Source organism: Aphelocoma coerulescens, chromosome 2, assembly GCF_041296385.1.
Source record: "Aphelocoma coerulescens isolate FSJ_1873_10779 chromosome 2, UR_Acoe_1.0, whole genome shotgun sequence".
Classification (NCBI taxonomy): Eukaryota; Metazoa; Chordata; class Aves; order Passeriformes; family Corvidae; genus Aphelocoma; species Aphelocoma coerulescens.
Window position 1 is genome coordinate 63002301 of NC_091015.1, and position 24880 is coordinate 63027180.

Below are 24880 nucleotides of genomic sequence, written 5' to 3' on the forward strand. Positions count from 1 at the left end.
ACCTTAGATCCGGGCAGTTCCCTGGCTGCTAACCTGCCCAGACACAATTCCAGGCCAGGGGAGTGTGGCTGCAATCCTCCTGCCACACCCTCAAGGGCAGAGCTCCTCACCTGTACCCAGCCCCCACCAGCCCAGGAGGAAAGGTGTCAGCAAAAGAGCCAAGAAGATTCCCTGGGTTGCAGAGAAGGCAATCTTTTCAGAGTTATCACATACAGAAATACACTAACTTTCCCTCCAAATTATCCCAACACTGCTGTGCCAGGCAAATACAGTGTTCAAAGTCACAGGTGAGTAATCTTTAAGCTGGGGAAAAGTCATTGTACAATATTCATCTGCTGCAGCATGGCACAGTTTTGTTTCTGATTCATCTGGAAATAACTTGTTTATTGCACCTCCTCTCTCCTCACAGTCAGGATTACTTGTGCTGGGGCTACTGGAGTTTTTTTCATGGCAAAAGACTAAAATCCATTTTGGTAGAAAAATGTATGAGAGAGCTGCCATCAGGAAACTGCACATTCATTTACACATGCAGAGGGGACTGACTTCTCTGCACTGAATGAAGCGAACTAAATGACTTGAAAATTTATGTCCAAAAGGGAATGTAGGAGACTCAACTTTTTCCTTGCATTTTGTACTGGAAGTCAATTAATTTAGTCCTCCGAGATCTACTTTCCATTTGAACTTACCTGTGTTTTTAGACCACTATTGCTTGCAATTTCACTTCAAGTGCAGGTGAGTAACCCCAGACTGCACGTCTTTAGTGAAAGTAAGTGCATATAAGCTTTGAAAGTCTTTTGCTTGATTCTAAAAAAACAAACAAACAAAAAAGCAATGTGTGTGTATATTTGTGGGTCTGGGTTTTTTAAAGAATAGTAAACAAAGAGCCTTAGCCAGCATTGCCCATATCTAAATGACACTAATGATTTTTGTCATTATAACTTTACTAGCAGAAAAATGCTACTCAAGGGAAAAACAGTCCAGTGAACTGTAATTCATGTGAAGCTTTTGCCTTTCTTAAGCACGGCCTATTCAGGTTGTAAGTATTTGACTGACGTGGCCACTTTCATTTTCAGATAGCAGGATTTTCTGCTGTGTCTAGTGAAGGCAACTGCCAGACTTGGGGACAGCATAAGCAGCAGGACTCTCTCTCCATTCCTCATCTGCCAGATCCTCAAACACTACGCAGTTAGCGAAGGGAGTTTCGCCATGCTCTGCAGTGTGGGAATTAGTCATATATGAACCAGGATTTTCAATTAAAACAAAACACTAACAGCTTTGGCTTCTATTCTGAAAATCCCAAAAGTCATTGACAAGACATTTGTTATAGTGTAAGTAGAAATTTTACTTTTTAAAAAGTAGTATTTAAACACTCAGTTACATAAGGTACCGATTTGTCAACTGGATAATCAGTTGGAAAATTGTTTCCAATATGGGCTTCAAGACATCCTATTACGTACAGGCAAAATATAACCATACCTCCTCTCTGCAGGAGAGAGACCACTTGTTATCAGAGAAAACAAAAAAGAAACCAAGCTGGAAGTTGTAATTAGTATGAGGAGTGGCTCTTTGTAAGAGTTTTAACTATAAAAATTTTAGCTGTTCCGAGACACTCAATTCCAATATTAAAATGTTCGGTGGAATAGCAGATATAAAATCAATTAATTGGCACAATCACAAGTTTACAGCGAATTACAACTAGTGTCAAACATTTTGCCATTGCTTTAAATACTGGTCTTTTTTCCTTTGGTTACTTCCTACAATGCAGTACTTGGGGTAAAAAGACAACAGTGTCAGCTTTTCACACAAAGTAAAGAAATTACTGCTGTTGACATTTAAGAGAAAAAAACTATGTCATCACTTGGTAAGGACATATAAAGTATAGTTTATTTGGCAGAGGAACTAAAACACTTACTACAAGTCCAACAGGGAGCTGAGGAAAAACTACACTCTTCATTCTTCTCCTCACTTTCAACGTTTCTCATGAAGTTCAATTTGGAAATTACAATTTTATCTAGGTAAAATCAGGTCTCTAAGTTAACTGGCCCATGTGAAGCAAACAGCACAAGGTTATGACCTGTTCGAGTTTCTTATTATTATCTGAATTCTCTTGTTAATTACCTAGGTTTAGGCATCATGTTCATAGCAATCTATGAAGTACTTCCAAATTTTTGCAGACCTTAAGCTTACATGTTAAGGCACTTACCATTCAAGTAAAACAGTTTTTATATAAACAAGCGTGGGAGATGGAGAGAACATTTGACCAGAACACCCATTCTTTTTTTTTTCTTGAAAGAAAAAAAAAAACGTTGACCAAATATTTATAAAATTTTGCATCAAGAGAAAGGTTGTGTTTTATTATCTGAAATGAGCACGAAGTACACCTTCCACAATAACACTGAAAGCAGTGCAAAGACTGACAGTGACCTTTGACTAAAGGTAGTTTTGTAAAAGAAAAATACCAAATAAATCAGTGCCCTGCTTTGATTGTTGTAAAATTTCTTTTTTACATAAAAGTTGGTCCAAACTTACAAAAAAAGCACAAATGTGCATAGTTCAGAAGATCTGAAAGAGTGTCATAAAAAGCTGATGTCCCTAAATTTAGCATCCACTTAAAACTGCCAAAATACAAAATAAAAGTCAGAACTAGAGTTTGTGAACATGTACAATCAAGTCATCTAGTTTTTAGACAGCATGAGTTGTAAGCATTTTTTAATTTTTCCTACTGTATGCAAGACCCTTTTCCACATAAAAATAAAGCTGTTGAATTAACATTATTCAAGTCTGTTGAACTGCTGCTTTAAATTGCAGCCAGGGGGGAAAAAAAAGTTTTTCCAGATAAAAATGATGTGCCTGAGGAAAAACAGATACTCAATATGGTAATCCTCTGCCTCGCCCTCTCACTGCAGATGTGCTAATGTGTCCCCTGTATCCTTGGGAATAGCCAGGTCCTTGGGCAGGAGAAGTCCAAGTTTGTCCATGCATGTGGCTGATGCCAGTGGGATTTTCCTGTAAATTACTTCCATAGCTATAGTTGTGCATCTTTGTGGGCAAAGAGTGCGTACTCTCTGGCCCTGTGGAAGCATCACTGCTGCTCCCCAAAACTGGGATTGGGCCATGGCTGTATTCAAACCTATGGTCTTTATCTCCACTGAACAGCATGGGGCCAGCGTTGAGGTAAATGTCTCCATAACCAGTTACTGAGCTGGGAAAGGATTCTGGAAAGGCTGATGGAGGAGGGACAGCACCAGAGTGAGATGAAGCAGTACTGTAGTTATCCAAAGACTGAATATCTGAGTTTCCAAGGAAACTCCTCCTTTCTAATACTCCTGATGATCCGCTTCCTATTCCATCGCTAGTGCTGTAACAGGCAGATGAGAAGGACGATGATCCAAAGTTATCCTTGTAGTCTGGGCCTGTTACATAGGAATCTCTAGCCTGATAATCCACACTTGTTTGTACTGGCTCCTCTGTTGTCGCCTGAGCTTGATGCTGAGCCAGCAGCTGCAGAAGAGCTGCTTTCACTCCTGCGTGAGGATCTGTTCCTGAAGAGTTACCTATAGGCAAATGCGCATTCTCTGTCCGATAATCAAGGTCTTCATCAGTGAGCGGCGGAGGCTCCGGTGGCTCGGGGGGACGCTGGTCTGGAGGCAAGATCCGAGGGCGCTCCTGCTCAGGTGTTCGGTTCAGAAGTCTCATCTCAGACTGCCTAACCAAATCCTCTTGACCTAAGAAGATGAAAAAAAAACCCCTTTTGGAATAAAAATATACAAATAACAGGACCAGAAAAAAAAAGGACTCCTTCCTGGAAAAACACTGAGGTTTGTTAACTTCAGTTCTCATGAATTTATTAGTTAAATTTATCAGTAATTATATAGATTATTTTGGACAAAATCTGGCAACGGCTCATTTGCCTCAGGAGCATAATGCAGGTTACTCATTGAAGTAAGATTACCACAGTCAGTTAAAGAAAAACAGTACAAGCTCCTTAAAAAAAACCCCACCAAAACCAAACAACCAGAACAAAACTCAAGCAACACAAACACTAGAAGTTCACAGAAGGATCAGGAAAGATTAGTATAGGGACAGAAGTCTCGAGGGACAAAAGGCCACCCTATCAAAGAACAGCAAAACTCAAGGTTTAAAATAAACATGAACAAAAAAGCACACCTGTCAAAAAATCCCCAAAACCCTCCCTCCAAGAACAGTCCCAAAACATTTCAGAATATTTCTTTCAACAGCTGCAAACACCACAAAACCACAATAAATCCGAATTTGCAATCCAAAAAGATGAACAGAGCTTTAAACTGTGGGAAGACAACAGAAGCCACTACTACACCCCAATGGAAACCTTTAACCATGTGTGTGACAGTTACCGGTCACCACTGAATTTGACACTAAGGAACTGCTCTAGTCAGCATTAAAACCCAAAATAAAATAACTGTCTCATGAAAATAAGCTTTACCTAAACACACAGTCAAAACTGGCAAATTACATCTCTGCATCTGCTAGAAAAGACTGTCTTCTCCACCATTCTCCACCACACTCACCATTAAGAAACTACCCCCCACCCCGAATAATGCTCAATATTTCATCAGTAATACTTGTGTACCTCTTAGGCTGCGTATCATTGTTTGCTCTGTCTGCACAGCACCTGTTACACTAATAGACAAATTCTCTGATACAGACATAAAATGTGACCAAATCAGTTTAATCTCCTATACTCACACCGATTCATATGGCAAACATGTTAATTCTCTACTCCCAAACTATTACATCTCCAGTACTCCAGGTATTTGCTGGTTAGCAATAAAGGCCTTCAGTACCTGCAGACATGTATAATGACTTGATCAGATGTGGGTAGCCAGGTGCCGGAGAGTCCACGTCGTCCCGGCTGACAGACACAGGAGTGGCGGGCTCTGGAGGCTGCCTGAGTTGTAATGACATTTCATTTCCTGATCCATTTTCCTTCTCCTCCAACACAAAATCTTTTTGTTTTGTTTGCTGAGCCTTTATTAACTGAGACAACAGAACAGCAAATGCACTCTGCACAGCTGCCTGGGCAGCATCAGTCTCAACTTTAGGCTGACCCAGCTGAGCAGGTGGCACAGGGGGCTGCGTGACCAGTGGCTGTTTTAGAGGCTCCTGCTCTGGAGGTGGTGGCGGAGGTGGCGGCGGCTGCTGCTGCTGCTGTTCTGACTGTTTTTCACCTGCTGACAAAATTCCAGCAGGAAGATTTATTTTATTTAGTTGCTGCTGAGTCTCTGGGTTTACTTTAATATTCAATACTTGGGCAAACTGTGCCAAACTAACACTTGTTTTAGACTGTAGCAGGTTTAGCAGGATTGCCACTTCATTCTGGTTTAACTGCTGTCCAGTGCTTGTTTTTGCTAAAGACAAAAAAGGTGTTTTTAAATATTATTTAGAACTGGCATAATTCAGAAACTCAAAAGAAGACTAATCTAGCATGGTTGACATGACTGGCAAAGCATGGGTTTGGACAACACAGAAATGGAATGCTTTTACTATTAACTGTCTTCGGGGAGTATCTATAGGAAATGGAACAGTAAGATCCAATATAACCAAAGTGACTTCCATGAGGTGCACACACGCACTTGGACAGATGGAAAAACACCAAGCTAGAGCTCAATTTTCCACAATATAACTAAGCTGGGGCTTAAGGCCCCCTGCTTTAGGCAGCTGTAAGATTTCCAATCCCTATAAAATTTCCTATCTTTGACATACCACAACCCTTTGTTAAAATGTAGCCATCTGCAAAATCCATTTCCAGTCATATTCCAGCCCATTCTAATTCAGCATCTGGGTTTTAACACCTGCCCAAGTGACTTGGCTCTAGGTGGCCCAGGAGCTCACAGTATAAATGCAAAAGGAAGTGCTGACTTTGAGGGACAAGAAGTCAATCACTCAGTAGCAGGAAATATGTGATGATATACAGTTAATTCAATTAAATGGAGCTTGCCACAAATAAGAGCAGATTATGATGATGCAGGGGAATATATGAATAAGGAAGTTTGAATATCAAAGTAGTTTCTTAGCTTAAAACACCCATTGCAGTGATTTATTTTGAAAGAAGTGAAGCAGCATGGGTTGCAACATGCCCCATGAGTACATGACTGAGAGAAGAAAGCAGTTAAAAATTAGAAAGAGTGTGTGAGCAAGCTGGCAGAACTCTGAATTTTTTCTAACCCAGGTCAGCACAAACACATTCAGTCCTCTTCTATTCTTGCCATTGTGCTATCTTACCAATATATTAATTCATAGCAGATTAAAAGCCATGCATGACACACAAAAATATTAAGTATTTGCCTTTCAAGTTTTAAGAGTAGCACATCTGCAAAGTGCTGCAAAACCCACAACTCTACTTGTGGATGTGCACCAGGATACAAGCACTTGGAACCTACTTAAGCGGGATCCAGGGATTTCAAAATTTTTATATTTTTATATGAATATAAACCACCTTCTCTCTGGTAATACAAAAAAATAAATCACAATTTCTTATGCCTTGTACTGCTGACTCTCACTCAGATGCTGCAATTAACAGAAGATTTTGTCACATATGAGGATGGTATACTCAACATTAAAATTTCTCTCAGACTCAGTGGAAATTAATCAGAAAAATGCCAAACAGAAACTAATCTACCTATTCCATACCCTTTGGCTAGCTTTAAGTTCATTCTAACAGGAAACTGTATTCTGGGAAACCTGTCATAACAAAATTATTGAGCTCTGAACAGCTCCTGTTAATTGCAAAATGCAATAACCAGGGGTCCCATTCATGAATCAGAACATTAGCAATTGTCTTTTTAACCTCTCCTTTTGGGGAGAAAAGGAGAAATTAGAAACAAATGCAAGAGTTTTGGCTAAAGCATGCATTTGGTCATGGAGTTATATAATGTGTCTTATTAATAATATTATCTAAGGTGCATTACGGCTTCCAGAAGTGCTTTGTTTAATATAGGAAATGCCTCTATGCTTCACTGAAAATTAAATTGTCTTCTTTTCTATCTAGATATATTTTTCTGTATACATATGGGTAAACAGAAATATAGGTCTGAATGATTCCTTCTCTATTTGCTTAGTTTATTTTGCATAGTCAGTATTAATGACTAACAGTAGTCATCAGGCTGTTATGTTATGTTATAAAAGCACAAAGAAGATATCCTTTGGACTCTTTAAACTTCTAATACAGTTTCATTGATAGGAGAAAAAGAGTTAGAGAAAGTCATTCTTGAAAATGCTGCCAAAACTTTAGCCTAAACATACAGATTAGCAGAATCTCACAGCTGGTTTACAATGAGAAACCAGATGAATGGAGCAAGAGGCAATAAATTGCAATAAAATATGATCAAAATAACTATTTTCTGTGTATCTTTGCAGAGAATATTTGGAGCTCTGCTCTACTGTTAAATTAAGGGTTGATTCAAGATGGTTCGTGTTAAACAATTGTCAGCTACTATGAATGCATAAACTGTGCTTTTCAGCTGAACTCTTCCATCAGTGCCATAGGATTTATGGTCACTTTGCACAATCAAAAATGGTTTTACATTAAACATACAGGTATCCATCTGGTGTTGTAACTCTCTATTTTTCTAAATTTTGAGAACTGTCACTTAACTGCTGAGTATCTCAAATGGTCTCCATATCAGAACCATTACTTCTTTTGTTATATTATATTTGTAAAACTTGTCTGAAGCAAGATACTTTTGTTAAGTTTCAGAATTAGTAGCAGTGCAATTCACAGAGGTAGCTACTTCATGTTATACCAGCTTCTGGGGGGTGGGGGGGGGATGGTTTTGGTGTTTGGGGTTTTTTTTGGGTTTTTGTTGTTTGTTTTTTTTTTTTTTTAAACAACTTGATTTAGCCCCAACAACCTGGAAAGCTGAAGACTACCATAACATGAAGATGGAATCTGTTCCATTTGAAATTACGATTGTTCTAAACTCTGCCTTCTGATCAGTTTATCAATACCAATAAAGCTTATCCAATCTATGGAGATTGTGAGAAACTTTGAACAGTCACTGGCTTGTGGAATTACAAAAGAATTATAGATGAGCAAGAGCTAAAATCCCCTCAAAATAAGAGCAAGCAAGGTAGCTGCTCTGACCAGGCTGAAAAGTTTGGTAAAATTGGAGAGGGACACTTATGTTTCCAAAAGCAAAGGCAAATCTTTTGTAACAAAGATTAAACTTACAATACTGTTCCTCCCTCAAGAATCCAGGAGACGTCAATACTCTGCAAATAACATCTAAAATTTCTATAGGTGCAATCCAAGTAGTAGGTAAATAAGAACTGAAAATATTACTGACCAAGTGCTACACTAGAGCTGCCCTGAGTTTTGAGTTGGGAAGAAGTTTGCATGCCTTGTGGGGTGTTGGTTCTGCTCTCATCCATGCCTAGAGACAGATCCTTCCTAGGGACTTTAGCTGCTGTAGAGTCATCAGTCATGCCCATCTGCTTCTGTCTTCTGCGTTTCTTACTCCACAGCTCATGGCAATCCTGCCACAAAGGAAGGCTGCAAAGAATGATTGGAGATAATCAGTTTTATCCCCATTGTTAATTTTTTTAACCATACTGGTAAAATAAACATTTAAATTATACCTAATGTAACTTTTGAAAGGTGAACCGACTAGAACTCAGCAATACATCAAGGAAACATTCAAAAGCCAGCAAAATCTGAGACCTGCTTTTTCCTGGCTGAAATCTCTTTACTGAGTGCCTCTTTCAGAAGCACAGGTCCTTCTGGCAGAAAAGAGGAAAAAGCAACTTAAAATGAGACTTATTTTCTGAATTATTTGTGTACTTCAAACTTCAAAATCAATGCTGCACAGTTGCTATGAAATACAACTTGCATACTACCAGATAACTAAGTTATCAATATGAAAGTGGTTTTTTCACAGTCCTTCTGTCTCTTATAAAAGTACTGTTGAGTCATTAGGTCACATATTTGTCCACAGTAACAGACATGGCTATTTAGTATTTATAGTGTACAGATCAGGCAACCAAGAAAGTCAGAGGGGAAAAAAGGAAAAAGTTGCAGAAGTAAGTTACATGAATAAATAGCACTTGACACTAGCAAAGCTGGCATACCAGGAAGAACAAGGGGATATCCTCTGAAATATGAACATATGAATGCAGAGGCAAAATTCTCTTAAGAAACTTATCAGCCACTAATTCTGTCCTTCCATTACAGTTCCCTGCAGGCATCTCAATTCTGATTTCCTGAGGAACACAAAGACCCATCCATAGATAACAGAAATACTGAGATGGGCAGTAAAAATAGTGGTTTATGTTTTCCTACTACAAATTAACTGTCTTAGCAGTTCTGTCACCCAGGAACATGGAAAAATTAGCTGATAGATGACAAGAGACACTGGAAATGCAATTATGACAACTGTTTCCTTTATTCTCTCCCTCCACCTCCCAAGTACTTTCTGAAAAACAACTGGAAGCAAGAACTCATTGTGAGAAGTATCCCATGGTTCTTGCAATCAGCATGTCACTTTCTTTTAATGAACAGCTGCTCCTTCCCAAAACAGAACTTCAGTCTTTGAAGAGAACAGCTGACACTTTCCTGTGCTGTGCCAGAAGTGAGTGTGGTTCCTCTTAATTTTTAAAAGGACACCAATGACTAGTTTGTTTTGGATTTCCATGTATCAACTTCTAGAATGGATGCATTACCACATCCTTGAAGAAAAGATGATCTTCCCATTCACTTACTTTAAAATGCACATAAGCAACATGCTGTACAAAAGTAGTTCTGAGACTTCAGCAAACAGCCTGAGATTGCTGATTTCTGATTTTCACACAGTGATATAGTCATATTCAGGCAATTAAACCTCTTTACCTCATGTTTCAGGAACATTAGTAATGTCTGCCCAGAGAGGATGTGGAGTCTCCCTCACTGGAGATACTCAAGAACCATCTGGACACAATCCTGCACCATGTGCTCTGGGAAAACCCTACTTGAGCAGGGAGGTTGGACCATATGACCCACTGTGGTGCCTGCCAACCTCATCGATTCTGTGATTCTGTGTAACAACCTTGTGTATGTAACAGGTAAGTCTAGAAAGAATTTTAATAAAATCCTTACATAAAACTCAAACACTTTTCCCACCTGGTAACTAATTAAAAATAAGTCAGTACAGGCTGCCTTGAAGGTTCAGTTTACTCAAACAATATCATAGGTTCTATGTTCTGACAGCTACACTGAGGAAAGAATGACACCTGCAGATTCTCTAGCACCTTTTCACTCTTTTCCTCAGGACATGCTCCAATATGATTTGTACTGATTAAAATGACTGTAAAGTCACTGCAAAAATCCGACAGGACGTTGCAATACATTTCCTCTAGAGAAACTTACAGGAACAACCCTGCACAATTTCACTTTTCCTGCCTGTAAAACCAAGACTCTCATCTGGCTCATGAAACAATTTACTGTATTTGACTTTAACTCTCAAGTACCTGTGCAGAATTCTATAGCCAGTGTCATTCTATAATCAAAGAAGGCAATTCAGTTTAATGGAGGACCTCAAAATCCTTGGAAAAAGTAGACACTAGTAAACTGAGATAAAAGGGAAATTATGTTTTTTAAATATTAGTAACATTCATAGAATAGTATTTTCTTTAAAGGTAGTAATGCAATAACTTGTCCTAGGAATGATGGATCAATTCTCAGATCCTCATAACCACTGTTATCTTAGCTACACAAGCATTTTACTGCAGAATCACCTTTCAACAACTGTGTACATCAACATTTCTGCCACCATCTCCTTTACTAAACCACAATGAACGTCATGAAATCAGTGCATGTTCACACTTCCTAGAGGTCAGTAGCATTACCAGTGGAAATTACTTACTCTGGAGGAGGCATTTTAGACGGTTCCACGTCTCGCAGAAACTCGCACTGAAGAGCTTGTTCAGCTGTGCAGCGCTTGCTGGGATCCAGGGCAAGCATATAATCGAATAAATCTAAAGCAGCTGGTGGGATGCTACAAAAGTGCAAAATAGAGGAAAGTGTCATATCTTTATTTTGTATCACACACTTCTGCGCAAAATTTTAATGAACACATTCCTTCCAAGACATTAAGCCCGAGACTGATCATTAAGTCCTCAGGTAACTTACACACTAACAAAACGCACCCACAATCTGAGCTTGATAGCAAGAGGAAGAGATAAACTTCACCTTTTACTACCTATGCTATTAAAAACCCAAGCTTTCTTTGCCTTGTGTTGCTTCATTGCTTGAAACCTTGTCCTTAAAAAAACCCACACCCACATTTTTAAGTCAAGACTATATTGTTACTTTACATTTTGGAATTTACCACCAGGGTTGGGACTTTTGATTGATTTATGGAAAATAATTCTATTGCTTCAAAGATATTAATCTCATTAGTATGAACAGGACGATGCATTTCTCTTGAAGCCCACTGTACCTGAACGAGAGGAACAACCCCTTTAAAATAAGCTTACAGCTGTTTTCCACACCTTTCACTTGTGATATATGCACAAAACTAGTCCAATGGTAGTACTTTAGGACATACGGTTCACGTAACTCCTCTGTGTTGAATGAGTTTATGACCCAGAAGACTGTAATGTTAACCAGACTACATATTTAGCTGTAGCCAGTTTTACTAATAAAAAAGCAATTAAATACTCTGACCTGTTTTTTGGACAGGGCAACAAGCAGGTGTACCCAAACAAATCGTTTCCTTAGGTGAAAGCTGACAGGTGGCTGAAATTTTAGGGCCTTCTTTCCTCTTCCTGACACTTCTATTAAATAAGGGTTAATACAAGCTCTGTGGGTATCATGGGAAGGACAAGAACCTAAAGCCATTTTTCTTTACACTCAATCTGTGTTCGTTCTCCAAAAAATACTGAAGTTCATAAAGTCTCCAAGAAAACTTAATGCTATTACAGTTGACTAAACTAATTCTTCATCCTTACAAAGCAAACTCTTCTCTCAGTTTTCGACGATACTGCTTCTTTGGTTTCATTGTGTTGAAATAAGCTAATTTTATAACATCAGGCCACACTGCTGGACAAGGACTTCCACAAATTCGGCTGCACCAAAAAAAGGGAAAAAAGGATATGAGTTCCAAAACCACAAGCGAGCACAGCTGTCATTTTTACTCTTGCAAGTACAGTGAAAACAAAAATAATTTTCAATTTTAATGTTTGGGTTATTTTTAGCTAAAATTTCTCCACTGTCAAAATGTCCAACACCATTACATAATGGTGAATTGTCTACAAAAGGTAATCACCACACAGAGACCAAACTTACTGTTTCTGCCTCAGCCCAGCCCACACATCCTCTACAGAAATGTTTTGAAAAACTTAACTGACTATGTCTGAAGAGTACTCCAGGTATCTGACCAGATGAACTCGATAGCCCACATTCAGAGTAACTTTTATGGCCTTAGCTCCCAACGCCATTGAAGAAAGATATACCAAATAGCTGAAAAAGCACTTTTCACTGAGAATTTATTTAACACTGAAGACATAAGGGAAAAACACCAAACAATTCAGTAAGTCCTAAAGGCAGAAACCACTAGAAAACCTCTGTATTTTTTACTTCAGGTATGAGTTTCATGTCTCAAGCCTCATCTATCTCCACAAATGGAGTTGCCCACACTCTTATGCCTTGCATTCCATCCCCATCCTTTTTTCCAACCAAGGACGGCTAAGCACAGGTTGATCAACACCACACTTGAAGCAGAAGAACTAATAACGTATTTCCATATATGCAAAGTTTCAAATTCTGATGCAGGCAGTCGTAAAAGGACACTTTGCAAACACATTTCCCTAGTTCAGCCCTCCTTTTTATTAGATTTAAATGGTTAGTGTAAGAGACCTAATGATCTATTAGTTATGGCCCAGGTGCTATGCAAACCAATCTGACTTTATACCAGTTGGGGTATTTTCAGGAGGGAGAATAAAAATAATAAATCTCTTACTATCAGAATTTACTTCAGCTTTATCTTTGATGAAGTTTGAAAAGATAAACGTAGAATTGTTGACTGCAACATGATCACAGCAGAGATGTTAATACAACTGATTTATTATGCTCAAACAGCAAAAAATGCATAGCATCAGTGTAGAGGAAAAATGAGCTACAAACAGAAGCTTCCAGCAGAAGGAAACCACAAATTTTTAGGGTTTTGTACCAGAGGTACAACACAAAGAAAGAATAACTTTGCATTCTCATGTGCATCCATGCCATCTAGTGCTCAAAACCAAAAATTCCCAAACTCATGAGTTAAAACTCTTCTTATGCCAAAAACAACCACTGATACACTTTGCACTTCCTAAAACCTTTAATTTTTCAGGCCAGCTAATAACACATTACACAGAAACATGCTACTGTTCAATCTGTTTTGAAAAACATCTCAATATGTAACTTCATAATGTTTTTTATTAAGTAAATTTGACCATTTACTGTTCACATTCTGTAAGTTCTGTAGGACCCACCCTCTTTTCCCCTTGTTTCTAGGAAGAGCACCCCTCCTCCTTTACAATGTCAATTATGATATCAGAATCAAGAGCAAATTTTGCTCGCTGAATAAAGACAAAGATGCTCTGGTACTACTGAATTAAATACTTCTCATTCTATGATTTATTGAGAATAAGGAAAGAAATAAGAATTTTTATCTCCATCAAATGTCTGGCAGTTTGTAAGGGAACAGAAATATTCCCGCAAAAGTAATAAAGCGCAAGTATGTACATGGTAGGTTTGAAACAAGAACTCATGGCCAGCAGCATCCCAAATACCTATTCCTCCCAAATCCCACTTGTCCTTACTATTTTCCATGTTCTCACTTTGATTTGCTGCAAGCAATTTGCAACATCATCTTAAAAATTACAGGCATTTTGATTACGCTCTCTTTACAATTTCAGTAAGAGGCAACTCCACCTACTCTACAAAAACCCACCTTACTGATCAACTGTACATTGCTAGGAACACAGAACATTCACAAAAAAACCTTCATGTCGGTGCCAAAGTCACTTGTTACTTGTCCCTCAAAACCTCTAACATCTTACTTAGAGCAAAAACTGAGCACTTGCAGGTGTTTGCAGTGCATTATCTCAGATTTTAACACTAAGAAAAGAAATCTGTTTATGAGGCACCTACTATGTAGAAATGCTTGCAAGTTACCTTATGAGTTCCAGTTGAGCAAGTTCTTGATTTGCTTGAAATATTGGCTTTTTTGTAAAAAGTTCACCCAGGATACAGCTGTAAAACAGTTTTGCATAATTCCATCATTATGGCTTTCATTACAGATTGATAGAAACTTTAAGATTTATTTTTGGATTGTTTTTATCCTTGCTACGCTTCTGTCCAAACTCTTACCCACAGCTCCAGACATCAATAGCTGGTGTGTATCTTTCTTCCCCAAGCAGCAGTTCAGGAGGCCGATACCATAACGTAATAACTTTGTTGGTATATGGTCGGCTGTTAGGAGGAGGAAGAAGAGAGGACTATCATTTGGGTATGGTCACACCTCTGAAAAAATGATACCTTAAGGACTTTACTTCTGGGATGCTGTTTAAGAACAGTACAATCTTCCACTCTCTTTTCATTTTAGTCCTGCAAAGCTGTAACTGCACAAAAACAAATGCAATTGTCTGATGAAGGCTACAAAAGGTCAGATTGAACATATAGATAATAATCACACAGCCACCTTGATGCTACTTGAACTCTGTATCTCCACTATCATTCAGAAAGCAATACTGTATATTTATTACATTGCTAGTAATTTCCGGAGCAGGACCTGCTTAGATAAAACCAGTAAATTCCATGCAACTGTTAGTTACTACCATACTGAATACAGGACCTCTACAAGCATTTTAAAAAGAAGAAAAAAAGTCACTCTTCCCTCTTTAAGTATGAGCAAAAGAGATAAAAGCCTTTTTCTGGAACTATATTGTTCAACAATTTTGATTCCAAAGCCTGGAATGCTTCTAGTATCTTCCTATATTTCACAACATCTTTAATTCTCCACAGCTCTAACCAGAAATTTTGGTCACTGTGAATAATCCTTTCCATCCTCCCACTAAAGGAAAGATTTCTACTAACACAGACACACTTTACTTGTGCACAAGCTGAACTACAGCATCAACAGTTCAGAATGGAAAGCAGAAAAGATATGTTCAATTTTGGTTTTGTTTCAACCAGGATGTTTTAAAGTTTTTTTTCAATTTTTCACTGTTATCAACACTAAGTAACTCTGAACAGAAAGAGTAACATTAAGTATGAATAACCATAGAATAAAGCCTAACAAGCTCTTATAGCATTCTCAGTAATACAGGTATCATTACTGTAATCATCTGAGTCTTTCTTTCATTAATGCACATGACCCCAATTCATTTTAAAAAAGTACTATATTTTTGGAAATGATCCCATCATTTATCTTATTTATCTCTGAAGCAAGGGTTCCTCTCTGAAATGTTTACACAGTATGGACTACTTCTACAGATACATTGCTCATATATATTAGGATATGGTGGTTTTTATTTGAACAGTTGTCTTGTCATGCAATCTGTCATATCTCCTACTCCAAACATATTAAATCCATCAGAACAACATTTAAAGGAGCACAACTACAAAACTACTGGGAATTTGCTTAAATTTTTATTTCCTCCCCCTTATGCCCCTACTAAATTCTGTACCTTTTCAAACAGTATTAAATTCTAAACAACAGTAAACCACATGCAAAGCACATGAATTAAAACCAGCAGCTATTATTACACTTGTTGATATACATTAACTACACCTGTTACTGCAGGTCAGAAGGAAAATGAACGAGAAAAAGAATTATCAAAAATCTACTGAGATTCTAATTATTCTCCCATGTTCAACTGGCAATTCTATTAGCTATCTTAATCTTGGTTTCATTTATGCGTAATGGCATAATAATGTTGCTGTTTGATGCACAGTAAAATCTCCTACTGGCATTATAAGGACACTGAACTTCTAATCCTTAATGAACAGTGAGTTTTACAAACAAAATTTAAATTAATTTAAAAAACAGACATTAAAAAAACCCCAAGCAAAACACAGTAAACCACAGGGGAAAAAAAAAAAAAAAACAACATTAGGCTAGTTTGGTACTGTTAAAAACAAGAAAGTAGGATAGCATCCTTTTATTATTAAGTACTTCCAAACCAAAAATTAATTAGCTAGCAGCTACTTCAGATTATCTCACTTTGCTATTATACCCAGCAGTTTTCATAACTGTACTTAAACATATTTACCTGAAATAACAGTTCAGAGGCAACAGCTCAGTGAAACTAATGCTAACACATTTATCAACAACCTAAGAGCTCTGTAGAAAACAATAAACTCATAAAACTAACATTATGGATATTATTTCCCAAAACAGACATGCAGAAATCAAAGTAAGCTCAGGTATCCAACCATCTCTGTATCCAACCACCTCATGGACATACTACTGTAGTGAACATTCAGCCTGAATTTTGAAAAGTCAGTCCCACATGACAAATACAACATTACAAAGTAAATACTGAAGTTCTTAATCGTAAAAAAACTGTGCACCTGTTTCCTGGATTATGAGCATAATGAAGCCAAGAACAACAGAAGCACAAGTCACAAGAAGTTTCAGAATAACTTTTATTTAAACATGTATCTCTGTTTCCAGCAGATTCAACAGCACTGACTGCCTAAAGAATACAATGAACCTCTTGAAATGTAAGGTTAAATCTTACACAAAAGTAATGCTTATTGAATAGAAACTGTATGCTACTTTGTGTCAGGAGAAAAAAAAAATTGCTTTCCCTAAATAAAGTCTTTGGTATACCAAGAGAAGAAATATACTTTAGGTTTACAGGATTAGAAACTTAGGACTGTAACTTAATTTCCAATCAATATATGGCCAGTCTCTACTGTTACTTATCCAGAACACCTGGAAAAGCAATACACTTGCACAGACTTTAGTGGTTTTATGCAGTGTAAGACAACATGTATTTCTTTCAATTTCCTAAGCAATTACTTGTACTACATTACAGTAACATCTCCTCTAAACAGAACAGTCTTCTGGCCCTCATAATAGTTATGCAACAAGATTAAACTTCTGAATGATTTTTCACAGTATAATTGTATCTTACCTTTCTTCCGAGTTGTACAGCCGAGCAAGCCCAAAATCTGCGAGCTTTATCTGCCCTCTGGTGGAAAAACCAAAGAATTATTTAGTGGTTAATCCTGTTAAACTTTCCTCCCCCAAAATCAGGTAAAGTTTAAGACTGAAACAGCTGCAACTGATCTTCACCAAACCACATTAATGAAGAGGCAATGCTTCGCTATCTCTGCATCTCTTCAGTAAACAGTTATGCTAACTTACAAAATAGCGAAGACAAGTAAGCAAAATTAGGTATGCTTATCAAATGGCATTTATATCACTGGATGTTAGTCAAATTTAGGTCTATACCATAAAATATTCAAGTCAATAACTCTGCAGGAAAAAAATGAGGGAAGAAACTGCTATTTTCTCAGGCCTTGCTGCCAGCATGAGCATTTGTACAGCAAACAACTATCAGCAGTCATACTTCCTTCTAGGAAACCATCAAAGTCCTGTTGTGCTATTGTACAGTTTAAATACAGCCTTTAAATCAGGGTGATCAACCAGATAAGGGCTTCAGTTTTGTCAGCAGCCAACTTGCTGAATGATATAACCCCTAACTCATTCCTGAATTTTCCCAGACACGAGGGGAAGAGTAGAAGATACAGAGCTCTTGCCTGGCAGTTGCCACAGCTAAAAGGCACTGCTCAATGACCAGAAACTCCAACTATCTGTAAAGTCTGGATGATTCAAACAGAAAGCTATCTGCAAGCTTTTCTAACACACGAAATTAATGTTGGACTATTATATGCGGTTTTCCTTTTCTGTACTGATAAACTTTTGTAACTCCCATCACTTTCCAATAATGTTATGTTCTCAAATTATGGCAAGATTTGCTGCTAGCATGACCATTTTGTGGTAATAGCACATACGTGACCATTTTGTGATGACCAAATATGTTGGTCATAGTTTCCATCCACTTTTCTCCTCAGACCTTTACTCCTGATTTCTTGGAGAATGCCCATAAACAAAGAAATGTTCCCCTCAAATTTACATGCTTATTTCTGAGAAGGTATTTAGAAGATAAATGTATTTGCTCAAAATTCATTGAAGTTGCCCATGTAAAAGATACGTAATCCATGTGTTTGGCTTCAAGCTCTAACTGGTAATAGGATTTTTGAAACACTGGCTTAAAATTATTCAGATCTACTATCACGTTTTTCTGCTACTGGTAGAAAAATCTAAGGATGCTCAGACACTATCCTATGGGGAGAATATCCCACTCTGTAACCTGGATTGGAGAGCACAGTAAAATAACAAGCTCCTCCTCTACCATAATGCACTCTTTTCCATTGTCAGGTTACATCCAGCTTCTGAGTTCCCAAAGGTGCACAGAGAAACACTAACCCTGGAGATTAGCAGGCAATAAGATTAGGTGTGTGGGCACAGGGAGTAATGGGGAGAAACAGGTACATCTGTTTAGGAGTCCATATCATAATCTGGCAAGGCTGCAGTAAAATACAGCGATGTAAACAGTCTAGCGTTAGTTTGCTCTAAAGGAAAAAGGAGGAGGTAGCAGAAAATTTAATTTGGAGAAAGCTTGGCCTATCAAAATAGACCCTTGATCCATTTTGCCCAGTATTTGCTCTCCAACAGCAGCAGTAGATTTCTAGAGAGAACATGTGAACCCACTCCCTTTAGGGCCCATCTTCCTCATGCTAAACCACAACCCACAATCACTGTGTTTAGGATGCTAAAACATCCACTCCCATTAGCAGGTGTTAATGATCCTGTCCTTGAATGTGTCTCATCTTTTTTGAAACTCCTGACACTACCCGGAAAATCTCCTGTGGCAACAAATCCCAGAAGCTGACTACCTGCTCTTTTTTTTAACTCAACCTTTTTTTACTGTTATAAACCTTACTCTTACAGTTGCTCCCTGGATTTAGTACTCCAGGTTATGATGCACAACTGCTGGTAATGAAGTCATCCACTATATTCACACTGGCTTTTTATTTGCTGCTGCACACTGAAAACAGCACACTTACTAATATGATTTGTAATTGTCATGCATTAAAGCAGTAAGAAACAAATTATTCTCCCTCTTTGATTATAGCAATAACTGTAAGTTAAGGCATGTCTGAACATGCCTGATCAAATATTCTTTTAAAGCATTATCTGGACTGATGACAACAAGGACCTCAGAACTGTCACGAAGAAACAGTCTAGCCACACTTCGATCTTGAAATGAGATGGCAGAAAGAATACACATCAAACACTTACATCCTACAATTCCATTTTAATATATTTGAAGGCAGATAATTTTCCCCCAATACTCTGACTTAACAGGATTAAACTTGAGTCTTCTCTTTTAACACAGATTAAGTTTAATACACAGCTGCAGGCTCCAGTGTTAAGCAGGAACATTATTTTGCCATTGATCTTAAAGAAACTAGACAATTTAAAAAGTAAGTTTTGCTAATGACTCTAGTCAGGTGAACTGTGAAGAGTAAAAGAATGATATAAAGATGTTAATATACAATTTTTGTTATGTACTTTTAAGTAATATCCATACCTGTTATTTAACAGAATATTGGAACATTTGATATCTCTGTGCAAAAAGTTCTTCTTGTGGCAATAGGCCAAGCCCTCCATCAGCTGTCTCATAAAAGATTTAATATGATTTTCATTAAAATGAACTAAACCAGATTCCAGCAGTCCCATCAAGTCATGGTCCATATATTCAAATACCAGGTAAAATGCACCTACAAAAAGAAAGGGAAAAGGTAGGAGAAACACTGAGAGAAAAACTGATTTAACAGCAGTCCAAAGCATTGCTGTTGCTTACTTTTTAAAATCAGAAGCATTTTTCATACAACTGCTTACATTTTCTGCAGTATTTATGGCTGTATCTCATGTTAAATGTAATATAGTACAGTAAAAAGTTTTAATAAATTGCTGTTCCATATAAACAATTATACTAGTCAAATGTTTGTGAAAAGAAGTATAATGTTACCACACAGTGCTTTAGTCTACACGAACATGTATTCTCCCTACAGCTCTCAATCTCCATCCATTTTATTTCACAAAAAAATTAACTGTGCTAATATTACCTACATAAAGTTTTGAGAGAAATCTAGAAACAAAATATGTACAAGAATTGTTGTGCATTATTGTTCATCTGTCATGACTCAGTGATTAATTTTTAAGATTTCTGTGCAACTGGATCAGAAATAGGACTGCCCTTCTCAGACTAAAAATACCTGTAAGACAGGACAAAATGAGAAAGCAGAACTAACCTATTGTAACAGCAGCTCTGCAAAGACAGACTTCATATTTTAAGTTGCCACATGCATACATTAAGCACAAGAGAATGTGGTGTTATCTCATGTTAGCCTGTATAATTTTACAATAAAGCTATTAAAGCCAAGGCTCTTTGATACATATAAGCACTCTTAAAGAGGAAAAGTGCTGAGTGCTTCAGAAGCAGCAATAACCAATCTCCAAAACAACCATTCCCAGTACAATCAACTTTTTAGTACTTCATTCTTTCCTTTCTTCACTCTGGGACACAGAACAATGCAGCCCCTGCAGAGCGAAAGGAGCCATGCAGAAACCACATTCAAGTGGGTCTGTCTACCTTGCATTTCCAAAAGCACCTCCTTAAACCCACCACTAGACATAGCTTCTGCCCAACAAGAACTCGTTACATGTTCTTGCTCCTAAATAAGTTTCAACTCAGAAACTAGTCAAAGTCTTGGAGCAATAAAGAGAAGTCAGCTTGACAGAAGCCATACACACATGGCCACATTCTGATTAACTGACTCCTTTTCTTGTTTAGTAGCTGAAAAGGGAAAAAAGAATGCTAGATCCATCTGCTATTGAGGAATAAGATTACTCATACAGTAAGTGTTAAACTTGTAACAACGATCAGCATACATCAGCTAAACCACAGGCCATTGCATAAGACATTCAAGAAGCTCACTGTTTTTGATTTAGGTCTTTTTGTCCTGTTGTATGTTATACAGAGAAAGCAAAATACTTATCATAAAATACCGCTACTGTTGTGTACAAGAGGGGGTGAAATAGGAGGTGAATCAAGCAGGTACAACACAATCCCGTCACTTCACAAGGAGAGAAGGAAGTATTAAGAGCTATGAATAATCAAAAGTCTGCTGTGTTACTATTTGCATAACTAAGTTCACCAATCCAGTTCACCCGTTCAACACAGAACAGCACAGAGGCTCCTAATCTTGGTCTTTTCAAACTAGATAGCTGGCAATCTGTTGTTAGATCTACTTCAACGACGACTGCTGAAGTATGAACCATGACATATTTTAAAATGCCTCGAAACAAAACACCTGATATTAATGCTGCAGTGTCAGAATAATCCTTCAGAGGATGTCAGTTCAACAAAACTGAATGAATACCAGTGAATCTTGGTACTTTCTTGATATGGAGTACAAGAGAAAGTTAACTCTGTCATGGCAGCCGGCTGCATGTGTGTACATGACAAGGAGAAAGACTGACTGTAGAACTGTTTAGTGAGAACAGCTGAACAGAGACCTCTTGTTTATATGCAAAGCAGGATCTGTGCCTTGAGCAATTTCCTGCTCTGTCACTAACTCCCAGGATTTTTTCACTGCTATTTATAACCAGCAATCACAATTGGTACCCTTATGCAAGAAGGAAAGCTGACAGCAATAGACAAGACTCATAAACAAAGTAGACTAGTACCTGGGAGGTGACATCTGATTATTGACACTCTGCAACTCTTATTAAGAAACATACACTGAAACAGTATAAATGCTAAATATTCCTTCCTTATGAGATCAAGAGCAAATGCACAGATTCGTTACACTTCTGCATTCTTGCCTATTTCCTAACTACGTTTTTGTTTTTTTTTTTTTAAGTAAAACTGGTAGTCTTCTTCATCCATTACAAGAAACTATGAAAATTAGTCTAATAACCTTGGCAATCTTACCATTCAAACCTGATTTTCAGTATTACTCAAGCTATATTTGGAAGTGACTGTAGCTGCAAAAAAGTTATCAAGCAAACTGAAGTGGAACTCCTGTTAATTTATTCCTAGACAAACATGGTGCCCTTTTATGACAGAAATCTGTAGTTTCCACCAACAAAATTGTTACGTTATTCCACCTGCTACTTTCAGATCTTCATCTCTTTTCAGTACGTTGGGGGAATTAATCCTCCATAAAAGGGAAAGCAGCTAGTCATTCAGGAAGAAGAAAACAGTCACAGAAGACATCACAAATGAACGGTGCACAGGCAGAAGTGCGTTTACTGCAGCTTAGTATGAGTTCAAGTTCACACCATACTTTAGTTCGATCAAAACAAGTGCTGCACAAATATCCATTTCTCAAAAAAGGAAAACATAACAGAAAAAATAACAGTTTCTTCTTTTATGAGGGCAAAACATTTCATAACTTGGAGGTTACATTTTAAAATCACATTTTGCTTGATGCTAGCTTTGCCCAGTCCCCATTCTGGGAAGCAGTGTCATAAAAACACCTAAAGCTCTCTCACAGAAAAGTGCATGCAATTCAAATGAACTCAGAATTACTTACTTGACTTTAAAGTTCCTCATCTTACTGCTGTTGTGTTAAAGACCTGCACTTCCCACCTGTGGGGTGGGAGAAAGCCTACAGTCCATTTCCATATGCTGCAACAAAACACTAACAGAGGGGTTGTGTCCTAGGTGCCTCATTTCCTTTACTAACACCACACAGCTCATCTACTTTCCTTCATCTGCTGAGATCATCAGAAACCTTATTGTCACTGCATGTTGACAGAGCAGCAGCTGGAACAGTTGAACAGTAGGAACACTGCCTATTTCTGAATATGGGATAAGAGAGAGCAGCTGAATCTGTCAGAGGTACACAATAAATAAAGGAGATTCACATGGATGGAAATAACCTTCACCTTACTCCTTTTGTTTGCACTTAGAAAAATCCACCTTTCTGACCATTTTGTCAGTTAAGACTGATGGGGTTCAGCAAGTGAGGTACCAATTTAGAATAATTAAAGGATTAACACATCTGGTCCTCTTGGTCATATGTTTCAAGTCATGGAGCTTTAACAGAAGCAGTTTCTTAACACAAAATGAGCTGGGGTATAATGCAGTAAAGGTATGCATACAAGAGAGGTAACTCGACAACACATGGCACTAATGATCTGCAATAAACAGTGGATTTTCTGAGAGGCCAAAAAATCCTAACAAAACATACTTTGCGTTTTTGTGACACAGGCAGGCTCTGGATTTCTTTGGACTGTCTTCAAATCACAAAGACCCAACAAAACAGGATATCACTTGTTCCCACAGATAAAGTGCTTCAGACTGGAAGGGGAGGGTGGTGGTGCAAGGAAAAATGATCCAAAAGCCTCCATAGATGATGGCTTTTAAGCAAGTTTTCCAAATGTAATTAATAGGAAAAGTGTTCAGTGTTTCTCAAAATACCTGATCAGATAAAGATTAGAGGAACCAGGAGACCAGAAATGCCTTATTACATGCAAATTTAAATTCAATTCTGGTATAAATTCATTACGATAGTATCTTGAAATACAGAAATGCTTTAAACAAATCCCAGTATCCCTGCCTCGTTCAGTGCATAGTACATACAATGCTGAGTTGTGAAACAGGTTTCCAGCATTTGTTCTGTACTCAGTTTTCAAAATGAGACTCCATCAGATTTTCATTTTCCTATTAAGCCTCCTCCAGCTTCTTCTATGCAATACATAGATTCTTCCCCTTGATTGATTAAATATAATGAGATTACATTTACTCTTTTATTTCCTTAACATTTCTCTTCCAGTACTCACAATATACTATTTCAAGAGTTTTAAACAGGATTTTATCAACCACAACTTGAAAACTAAAGAAGAAATTGTCCACCAATTCCTTGAAGTTCCTTAAAGTTCCTTCAATAGACATTTGCCTTTTCTTTTGACTCAGGTTTTATTAATCCATTTTCTAATTTCCAGAACAACAAATATAGCCATACCTACTGAATTAATCACCTTAAGACTAAAGAAAACATTGCTGCTATACTATTTTTTTACATTTTCACCCAATATTAAGTTTCTATTTAATGACAGTGTTATTCTCCCCTTTCAAGTTCAACTGCATTTTCCTCTTGCAGGAACTCCACATATATTCTGAAACAGGGATACAAGCCAAGGGCATACAGAAGCCCTGGGAGTAAATAGTGTCCTTGTTTCCTCATGTAATACAGGGAAATAAGAAAAAAAAACCCCGAACAACTAAACCAAAACCAAAAATCTTTGATTAATACTCAAGAGATTGTTCTCATTTTGACATACATCAGGTTGAAAAGCCACACAATTAGGTCTGCACTCATTCCAGACCAAAGCCCAGTACAGCACACATAAATGGGAAGCACTACTTAAGCAGTCACACTATTGCTGGTAACTTAGCTCTAGCATGAAAACTATTTGGGTAAGTTTCTATCAGCTATTTTGGGAGCAGCAAGGCAAACTATAGAGCATTAGAGGTTTCTGAAATTTGGATCTCTGCTTTTACTCAACTTCCGAGGAAACACAGACAAAACTAGCTACCATGTAATGCTGACTACATGACTTCTCTCACAGGCTCCTCCCAAACCACAAGATTTTAGAATAAGTACTTCCTGATGGCTGTGAGAATGTTACTATGTACAGGTTACTGTGTACTGAAGTCAGTGTTCTCCTGTACTACAGTACTGTCAATATAAATACCAATTTCATGCCTAAAAAAAGTTTGCTCATTTGTA

At 37.7% G+C, this 24880-nt stretch overlaps 1 protein-coding gene across 3 annotated transcripts in view; it reads right to left on the minus strand.

Annotated features, from left to right (window-relative positions):
* Positions 1–1862: 1862 nt before the first annotated feature.
* The window catches only part of CDK13 (cyclin dependent kinase 13), a 44810-nt gene continuing 21792 nt past the window's right edge, over positions 1863–24880 (minus strand). Inside the window, exons 6-14 of one of the 3 annotated variants that reach the window (XM_069007792.1) lie at positions 19666–19855; positions 17140–17196; positions 14366–14467; positions 14171–14248; positions 11962–12078; positions 10875–11006; positions 8379–8530; positions 4824–5387; positions 1863–3725 (exon numbers count right to left, since the gene is read on the minus strand). In XM_069007792.1, coding sequence (XP_068863893.1) covers positions 2869–3725; positions 4824–5387; positions 8379–8530; positions 10875–11006; positions 11962–12078; positions 14171–14248; positions 14366–14467; positions 17140–17196; positions 19666–19855 — 2249 coding nt within the window. In that variant the 3' untranslated portion in view covers positions 1863–2868. Of the gene's footprint in view, positions 3726–4823; positions 5388–8324; positions 8531–10874; positions 11007–11961; positions 12079–14170; positions 14249–14365; positions 14468–17139; positions 17197–19665; positions 19856–24880 lie in introns of all 3 variants that reach the window. The other 2 variants (XM_069007793.1, XM_069007791.1) reach the window with 2 other exon arrangements.